Source organism: Neophocaena asiaeorientalis, unplaced genomic scaffold (assembly GCF_003031525.2).
Source record: "Neophocaena asiaeorientalis asiaeorientalis breed wild unplaced genomic scaffold, Neophocaena_asiaeorientalis_V1.1 scaffold629, whole genome shotgun sequence".
NCBI lineage: Eukaryota > Metazoa > Chordata > Mammalia > Artiodactyla > Phocoenidae > Neophocaena > Neophocaena asiaeorientalis.
In genome coordinates, this window is record NW_020175468.1 from 1,423,332 (window position 1) to 1,432,961 (window position 9,630).

General features: G+C 57.1%; 1 protein-coding gene across 1 annotated transcript in view; it reads left to right on the forward strand.

Moving 5' to 3' along the window:
* Positions 1–844: 844 nt before the first annotated feature.
* SHANK1 (SH3 and multiple ankyrin repeat domains 1) overlaps positions 845–9,630 on the forward strand; it is a 40,183-nt gene continuing 31,397 nt past the window's right edge. The window contains 7 exon segments of the mRNA XM_024768221.1: positions 845–1,102; positions 1,306–1,509; positions 1,999–2,070; positions 3,419–3,527; positions 3,623–3,774; positions 5,457–5,624; positions 6,077–6,193. Of these exon segments, the coding sequence (XP_024623989.1) occupies positions 845–1,102; positions 1,306–1,509; positions 1,999–2,070; positions 3,419–3,527; positions 3,623–3,774; positions 5,457–5,624; positions 6,077–6,193 (1,080 nt within the window).

Genomic DNA, 9,630 nt, shown 5'->3' on the forward strand with positions numbered 1-9,630 from the left:
GAAACTTGCACAGGCAACTTCTTGTGGTCCCCTCGGCACACCCCTTGCACGGTACTCTGCCCCGTGGCACCCCCATCTCAGTGCCCCTGCCCCCGGGATGGTTCCCCAGCAGCCCTCTGCACACATTGTCAACCACACTTCAGCGAAGTCACCAGCTCCACCCTAGGCTCAAGGCACCTCCCTCTCCCCCTTACTACATCTCAGCCTCACCCCAGTTATCCTCTCCCCCTTACTACATCTCAGCCTCACCCCAGTTATCCTCTCCCCATTACTACATCTCAGCCTCACCCCAGTTATCCAGGAGGAAGATGGGAGGATCTCAGGTGAGGGCCCTGGCTGGGGCCAGGAGGGCAGGATGCCGGTGGGTCGCCCACCTGTCTGTCCTCAGCTAATTTTAGCTGCCTTATCCGTGGCCTGGCAAAGTGGGCCAGTAGCTCCCGCGGTGATTCTGCGGTTTCTGGGACACCACCACGCTGGGTCAGCGGCAAAGTGGGGCGCAGGAGGGGCGGGGGGCTGCGAGCAAGGCCAAGGGCAGGGAAGGAGACGTGCAGGAAGCATGGCAGGGTTGGTGTGTGTGTGTTTGTGTGCACGAGAGAGGGAGAGGGGGAGAGAGAGAGAGAGAGAGAGAGCGCTAGAGCTAGAGCTTGGAAGCTGTAGGAGTGTCTGGGGGGTGTGTCCAGCCTCCTTCCTGCCTCCCTCGGGCAGGGTGGGGCGGCTGCCCTTGACCATTTGTCCACTGAGTGCGCCTGTGGCCTCCAGGGGGTCTGGGTTCCTAGTCTGACAGCCGCCCTTGGCCCCCCGCAGCCGCCTGTGATGCTGCCGTCCCCCGTCGCCCCGTGGCCCCATGATGACCCACAGCCCCGCGTCAAGCGAGGACGAGGAACGCCACAGTGCCAGCGAGTGTCCCGAGGGGGGCTCAGAGTCCGACAGCTCCCCAGACGGGCCCGGGAGAGGCCCCCGGGGGACCCGGGGCCGGGGCAGCGGGGGACCTGGTAGCCTGGCCTCGGTTCGAGGCCTCCAGGGCCGCTCCATGTCTGTCCCAGACGACGCCCACTTCAGCATGATGGTCTTTAGGATTGGCATCCCTGACCTGCCCCAGACAGTGAGCCCGCTGGCCGGAGGAGGGGTGGGGTGGGAGGGGGACCCGAGCCTGCACGGGGAGGCCTCTGGCGCTGGGTGTCCTTACACGTGGCCCCCAATTTCCAGACCCCCACGTATTGCCCCCAACACCCACTCTGTCCCTGGAATCACCCACAGCCCCTTCCCACACCACCTCAGGCCCCTTCCTGTTGCCTCCCCCACCAGAAATGCCTGCGCTTCAACCCAGATGCCACCATCTGGACGGCCAAGCAGCAGGTGCTCTGTGCCCTGAGCGAGAGCCTGCAGGATGTCCTCAACTATGGCCTGTTCCAGCCGGCCACGTCGGGCCGCGATGCCAACTTCCTGGAGGAGGAACGGCTGCTGCGGGAGTACCCCCAGTCCTTTGAGAAGGGGGTGCCCTACCTGGAGGTGAGGCCCACAGCCTTCCTGGCCCCTTCACAGATGACAGAAGACACGTCCTGAGACACATCTGCCCCCTCCCCGTTTTTTCTCCCAGCCAAGACCTTGGCAAGGGAAAACCCAGTGGGCTCTTCTGGATTCGGGGGGCACCTAAGAATCAGAGCCAGAGAGGCCTGAGTTCAAATTACCGTGCCTTCTGCCTCTGACCGGTGGAGTGACCTTGGGCAAGTCATTTTCCAGCCCCAAGCTTCCCATTATCAATCAAAGTGGGAAAGGATGCCCAATTACAGTAGGTATTCTAGAACCTTCCCCATGGGGTCCAGACTCCCTAGGGGTTGCAGTCCACATGCCCCTAGTGGCCTAGCACCGCTCTGCCCACCCAGCCAAGGCTCTGGGGCTGTTTCCACCCTGACCCAGAGTTGACTCCTGGCTCAGAAGGGGGTCCAGACCCCTGATTTTGAGTCTCTGTCTCTCCCTTTACCCCACCCCTGGCCTCAGTTCCGATACAAGACCCGAGTTTACAAACAGACCAACCTGGATGAGAAGCAGCTGGCCAAGTTGCACACGAAGGTGAGAGAACCCTGCTGACACTTGCCCTCCCACCTGGAGCTCCCTGCCCAACCATTTTCTCTCCTATCTCTTCCCAACAGCCCTCCAAGCCTTCTCTGCCTCTGCCAGGGTCCCCCACTTAACTTGGGATGCTGTGTCACATTTGGGACAACCCCAAGTGCCCCTGCTAACCCTACCATAGCCTTTTTTATCTCCTCTCTTTCCTCCTTGTGCGTCTTCTCAGGCTCACACCATTTCCACCTCGGTCCCACCTTCTTCATCTTTGGATTCTCCCCTCTCATCTCCTAGGTCCCCTGTATCCACTCAGGGCCCCGCTTCCTTGGCCTGTGACTCTGACATCTAGCATCCCTCTGCCTAGGGACTGTTTCATAGACACCCTGCAGTTCCCACAATCCCAGAGCCTAAATCTCTACCAGATCCAAGGATGCTTTCCTCCCCATCCACGTTTATCCTCCTGCTTCCTTGCCCTCCAGTCCTCAGACTATATGTCCCCTGCATCTCCTCTGGTCCCCCCAAAGCTGGGAAGAAGCCAGGGGGCTGCTTTGGTCAGAAGTGAAGTGAAGGATCCTTGACACTTGGGAAGAAAGCTCCCAGGCATCTTCTCATCCCCATCCCCACTCCACCATGCATTTGTCTCTGTCCTCCCCAGAATATTCCATCCGTCCAGACCTGTACCATCCACTGCAGGTGCTTCCAGACACATACGGCCCCCTGGGTACCTGCAGTGTGGCAGGTCTGAACTGAGCCTTGCTGTGAGTGTGAAATACACACTGGATTTGGAAGACTCAGTACTCCCAAAAGTAAAATATCTCATTAATAAATTTCATGTGGATTACCTGTTGACACGGTAATATTGTAGATATAGTAGATTAAAAAGAGATAGGTCAGGGGCTTCCCTGGTGGCGCAGTGGTTGAGAGTCCGCCTGCCGATGCAGGGGACACGGGTTCGTGCCCCGGTCCGGGAGGATCCCACATGCCGCGGAGCGGCTGCGCGCATGGGCCATGGCCGCTGGGCCTGTGCGTCTGGAGCCTGTGCTCCACAGCGGGAGAGGCTCCAGCGGGGAGAGGCTCCAGCGGTGAGAGGCCCACATACCGCAAAAAAAAAAAAAAAAAAAAAAAAAAGAGAGAGATAGGTCATTAAAGTGAATTTGAATGTAATTGTTAAAGTGAATTTGAATGTAATTGAAAGTTCCCCTTCCTTTTTAAAAAAAAAAAAAATGGCGACTACTAGGGACTTTTCAATGACATGTGTGGCTTCCTGTGTATTTCCACTGGACAGCACTGCTCCAGAACCCAGCTTTGCTCCCTTCCTTCCTGACCGGCCTGTCTTCTCTTGTCTATACCTCAGACGGGGTTGAAGAAGTTCCTGGAGTACGTACAGCTCGGGACATCCGATAAGGTGGCACGGCTGCTGGACAAGGGGCTGGACCCCAATTATCATGACTCGGATTCAGGAGGTAGGGTGGGGGCCGGGCACTTTGGGAGGGCTGGAGAGTTAAGAACAAGGCCTAGGGGTTGCATGTGACCGGCCTTTCCCGTCCGCCCCCACCAGAGACCCCCCTGACGCTGGCTGCCCAGACAGAAGGCTCTGTAGAGGTGATTCGAACCCTGTGCCTGGGCGGGGCCCACATCGACTTCCGGGCCCGGGATGGCATGACAGCGCTACACAAGGCCGCGTGTGCCCGTCACTGCCTCGCTCTCACGGTGAGGTGCCAGATCCTCCCGGGACCCTCCCCAGAGCTCAGAGGCACCCCCAAATTACCATGTTTCTCGCCCAGACTGCATTGGGCCAACTGACCCAGACCCTTCCTCCACCTCTCCTCCATTGCTACTCCTCTAACTGAATCTGATGCCCTCCTGGGACCTCCAGGAGCGCCCACCCGCCCCAGCTCAGGGCTCACGATCAGCTGTAGTTGATGGTCACATGGACCCTTGCCCTACACGCAGGTAGATCTTGTTAATTTCCTGACACCCAGAACTTCTCCATTCCCTCTGACCCAGCTCTATACCACTACCTCTGTCTCCCTGACCTGTAGACTCTCCTGGTGGCCTTTAAAATGCAGAGTGAGCTCCCTGCTGTGCCCCCAGATACAGACCCTCCTCCATACACACCCTGCAGACACAGCCCCTTCATCTGTCTCCTCCAGACACTGGCCCTCAGCCTCTCCATCTACCCTTCCCAACCTAGCAGCTCACCCCCCAAACACACCCCCTTCTCTCACAGCCCCCTCCTCCAGTGCAGGTTCTCGAATGTGCCTTCCCAAATTGACGAACCTCGTAGACCCTCAAAATACATACACGGAGTCAGCTCGCCCGGTCTAATTTTAAAACGGGCTTCTTTTCCCCCCACCCAAGGGCACTTGATCCCTCTTCACGCACAGGTCAGGCTAGACCGCCCCCAGAGCTCTCGATAAACACCAGGATTCATAGATGCTCCAGCTTAACGGAGCCTCTTCTGCTTTCTCCACCCCTTTCTTGAAGATCCCTAAACACCAGCCACAGAGGTCTGCCTTACAGCCCTGGAATCGACAGACCGTCTTTATGTACACCCCTCCCCCAGACCCCGCACCTGCCCGCACCCCACCCCTACCCGCCAGGCCTGCTCTGTCCAGTCCAGCGGCCACCAACCACATGGGGCTGTGGAGATGTCAATGGACTCAAATGCACTAAAATTAAAACTTGCGTTTCTCAGGCTTACTAACCACATGCAAGCACTCAGTAGCCCACACGCGGCTGCCATATTGGATCGTGCGGTTGTAGACTGTTGCCGTCACCACAAACGTTGCGAATGTTCTGTTGGACGGTGCCACCGCAGACTCTCCTCACACAGGGCTTTCCTAACGTGCTCGATGCTGCCGGCCTTCCAGGCCCAGAGCTGTTCCTTGAGTGGGCCCGCTCCCTGCCCCCGAGCCCCCAGCCCCTGCGAGGCTGGCCCAAGTGGCTTTAACCCAAGCTTGCCCCCTCCCAGACTTCCTTCTGTGCCTCGTCCTCAGGATCCCGGTCCTAAGAACACCTCCCACCCAGCCAGGGGCCATCCTGCACTCAGACTCCGTTCTCTCGTTTGTCCCCCAAACCAGCCTATTGAGTAGGTGGGCACTGAGGCATTAGGCTCCTTCAGTGGCTCACCGAACGTCGTCGCCCGTGGGGGAAGGTTGGGCAGGATTTCAGAGTGGGAGGGTCCTCTGGAGGCATCTTCCCAATCCCTTCATAGTTCACAGGGACGAGAGGCTCTGAGAGGGGAAGGGCCAGCATCAAGGTCTCTCAAGGGCATCACGCCACAGCCAGCTCTGGTACTGGCCAGTGTGGGTTACCCAGGACCCCCCTCCCCACTGGCCCTTCTGCGTGAGCCAGTACGTGTCTGACTGTCTTCTTTTTTCCCTTCCTAGGCGCTCCTGGATCTTGGGGGTTCCCCCAACTACAAGGACCGCCGGGGGCTGACTCCTCTGTTCCATACGGCTATGGTGGGGGGCGACCCCCGCTGCTGTGAGCTACTCCTGTACAACAGGGCCCAGCTGGGCATAGCTGATGAGAACGGCTGGCAGGAGATCCACCAGGTGCTCCTGACTCGGCCAGGAGGGGCTGGGGGCTGCATGGGTGGTTTGCTGGACCCTGAGGGGGCCCAGGGATCAGGGACCCCGGTCCAAGGAGCTAGGGCCCCAGATGCTGGGGTCCTCACAGAGGGGAGGGGTGGGAGTAGCATGGTCCCCAAAGAGGAAAAGATGAGGGCGTCAACACCGGGACCCTAAAGGGGATGGCGTGGGACCTGGAAACCTCGATCCCTGAGATGAGTGGGGATGGCCTCTCGACCCTCCCGAGCAGCCAGCCCAGAGCCCTGGGCCTTGGAAGGACTTGCAAAGCTGGCGGCGTGAGTTCCTAAGCAGGAATGGGGGTTGAAAGGAGAAGGGGAGGTGGATGTACAGCTTCCTGACCTCGAGGTGAAGGAGACAGGCAGATGCCATGGCCAGGTGGGTCTGTTCCAGCCTCCTCCACTCCCAATCCTCTCCAGGCCTGCCAGAGGGGCCATTCTCAGCACCTGGAACACCTGCTCTTCTATGGGGCTGAGCCTGGAGCCCAGAACGCCTCGGGGAACACGGCCCTGCACATCTGCGCCCTCTACAATAAGGTCTGCCCTGCAGCGCCCGCCCCGGGCCCTCCTCCCGACTCCAGCCTCCCAGCCTCCCTGTGCCCTCTGTTCTTTCGCTATTTCATTCATTCATTCAGCAGATATTTCCTGAACACCTTCCCTGTGTCAGGCTCAGACCTGGGTGCTGAGGACACAGTAGTGATTAAGACAGGCAGCCCCTCCATCAAGGGACACACCCTGCCGTTATGATCCCGAGTGTTCAGAGGGCGGTCACCGGGAATCCAGGTCCCTGTGGGAGCCCACAGCTGGGCTTGGCCTTGGGGCTGGGGTGAAGGTGGCTCTCTGGAGGACGTGCCATCAGTGCTAAGATGATGAGTTGGCCAAGTAGAAGAGGGCAGAAAGGGTGTTCCAGGCAGAGGGCGTAGCCTGTGCCAGAAAAACAGGGGAGAGAGTCGGGATTGCTCCTGGAAATGCAAGAAACTCCAAGGGTCCTATTGCTTTAATTTTTAATTTCTATTTTATATCGGAGTAGAGCAGACATTCAATGTTGTGTTAGTTTCAGGTGTACAGCAAAGTGATTCAGTTATCCGTAGACATGCATCCCTTCTTTTTCAAGTTCTTCTCCCATATAGGTTATTACAGAATATCGAGTAGAGCTCCTGTACCGTACCGTAGGTCCTTGTCGATGACCTGTTTTACATATAGTAGCGTGTATATGTTAATCCCTGAGGGTCCTATTTCTAATGGGTCTCCAGCTGCCAGGGGAGCATCACCCACTGCAGGGGACAGGGGAAAGGCCAAACCACAACCCCCGAAGGGGACAAGAGTGTGTCGCAAGTTGTAGCAATTCAGGGCTGGGTGGACAGTCCGCAGTTCAGGAGTTGTGAGTGGAGGTGAACAGTAAAGAACTGGCGGGGGGTGGGGGGGTCTCGCGTACCCACTCCAGCTGTGATGTAGTGGCCAGTTGGGTTGGCAAGAGCCGAGGCTCTTAGCCTGCTGACCCCGGTCACTTTGCCACCTGTGCACCAGGCGATCCTGGGCAGGTCAGCCTCCCCTCCGGTGTCTCAGTCTCCCCACCTGCTTCCCAAGGCTCCCTGCCCTTAGACGGTTGCTGCAAGGACTTCGGAGGCCAGGGCCTGGCATGCTGTGGCTGATCCATCAGCCTCTTCCCCCTCCTCCAGGAAGTCTTCCAGAACAGCCCCAGTCCCTTCTGGCTCGTCAGAACTTGCAGTGCCAGGACGTGGCAGGTAGCCACGCGCTGGCTTGTGGCAGCAAGCAGCCTGCGCCCGCAGAGGGAGAACTCAGAGTTTGTCAGATTGCCGTCACTTCCCCGCCCCCACCCCCCGCCAGTGCATCTGTCTCTCCTACTCCCTGACACGGGCCTCGTGTCCGGATTCTCTGACTCAGTAGCCTGTGCGCAGGCCAGGATGCCCCAAACAAGTCCCGTCGTCCCCTCTCTGAGGTTCCGTCGCGCTCTCGGAAATGGGAATAACGTCAGCTGATTGAAGGGGACGAAAGGTCATGTGTATTAAGTGCTCACCCCTAGAAGGCAGCTATAAAAATAATAATTATCATTGCCGTTATCAGTGAGGATCAGGTCAGGAGACAGAAACCATACCAGTAATCGGAATAGGGGAAACGTAGCATGTATGTCGTTATCCAGAGGGAACAGTTACTCTAAGTGGGTCGGATGAGCCAGCCGTTTCCCCGCCCTGTGCTTCTCCTTTGTCATCTGTGAAATGGGTCAGTAACACCTACCTTGCAAAGGGTCAAGGGTGTGAATGTTTTGCTTGCTCTCGGCCTGGTGCTTAGCAAATAGATGCTTGACAAACGCAAGTTCTTTTCCGACTTTCTCTCCCCTTGTCTTCCCTCCCAGACTTTAAGCTTCCCAAGGCCCAGAGCTGGGTCTGAAAGATTTCCTCACTCTCTGCCCCTCTGGCCTCCTGGCATGCCCGTCTAGCCTCTGGTGGTGAAGATCAGGCCCGTATCCAGGCTGTGAGCTCCTCAGGGGGTAGGGCCTAAGTCTGATGAATCGCTCTGTCCCAAGGCCCCAGCGTAGAGTAGGCTTAGATGTCTCTTTGTTGAATGAATGAGTGAGTGAACGAATGATTGAATGAATGGTGGATCAGATGCCTTGATTTCCCCCAAGACCACGCACAGCACCCAACTCAGAACATTCAGCAGGTATTTGCTTCGAGATAGATTGAACGACTCCACGAGTGAACGAATGACTTTTACGAACTGAATTTTGAGTGACTCGACGTCACATCCTCCATCCTCATCCTTTCCGTGCACATTTCTTGAGCGCCTACCGTGTGCCCGCTTGTGAGGTACATCAGACACCGCACGGCGCCTGTCCTCGGGAGGGTGGGGGGAGTTCGCAGTCTGGTGAAGAGGCAGATGTGTAAACAAATAGTTGCAATACAGTGAGATGAGTGCTAGCGCACCAGTAAATGTGAGGTTCTCTAGGAGTGTAGTGAACTGCTGGTTAAGCTGAAAGAGATGCTCCGGGCCCGTGCTAGGCAAGGTGGCAGTGGGGGCTGGCAGATATGCAGAAACACACATGGCACTAATTTACAGTCCAGCTGGGGAGACAGCGTGTGCCCACATGGACACACACACTCACACTCACATCCAGAAAACGAACCGGGCTAACCTTGCTGTCCCATCGGAGGGCCACCGGACTCGGGCAGTCGGAGTTGTGCTTTCACAGGAGATAGATGAGCACTAAGGTTAGAAGGCTTGGTTTGAGTCCTAGCTGCCCCACTGGCTGGCTGTGTGACCTTGGCCATGGATTTGCCCTCTCTGAGCCTGTCCTGTAGGAGCATCCTTGATGGGTTTGTCACGTGAAGAGGGTGAGACCAAGCAGGTGTTTTGTGAATTCTGGTTAAATTAGCATCTTGGGGATCTGGAGTGGAGCTGAGCTGGGGGCCAGGTTGCGTTTGGCCAGGCCAAGATGAAGGGAGAGGACGTCCCCTCATCCAGCAAGTGTTTATCGAACAGCTCTTACGGGCCAAGCACTATGCCAGGTGGTGGGTGCCACGGGCAAAACCATGCCTCTCTGAAACGGACGTTGTAGTGGAGGAGAGATGCTAGAGACAAATGAAATAGAAATATAATTTCAGGGAGGCAGTGTTGTGAGGAAGATGAGTTAATTCTGGCTTAGAAGATTGCCCGGCACATAGCAGGTCTCATGTAAATTAAAATAAAGCCGGGAACCGGACAAGGGGTTATTTTCAACAGGATAGTCAGAGGGACCTTTTCTGAAGAAGTGGCATCTGAGCAAAAACATGAATCAAGTGGGAAAGTGAGAAAGCGAGCTGTACAGAGATCGAGGGGCCGAGAATTCCAAGCAGAGGAAGCAGCCGGTGCAAAGGCCCTGGGGCAGAAGCGTGCTTGTCAGAGGAAGGAGGCCAGTGTGGCTGGAGCATGGGGAGCAGGGAAAAGTGGTAGAAGTTGAAGTTGGTGAGGCTGCG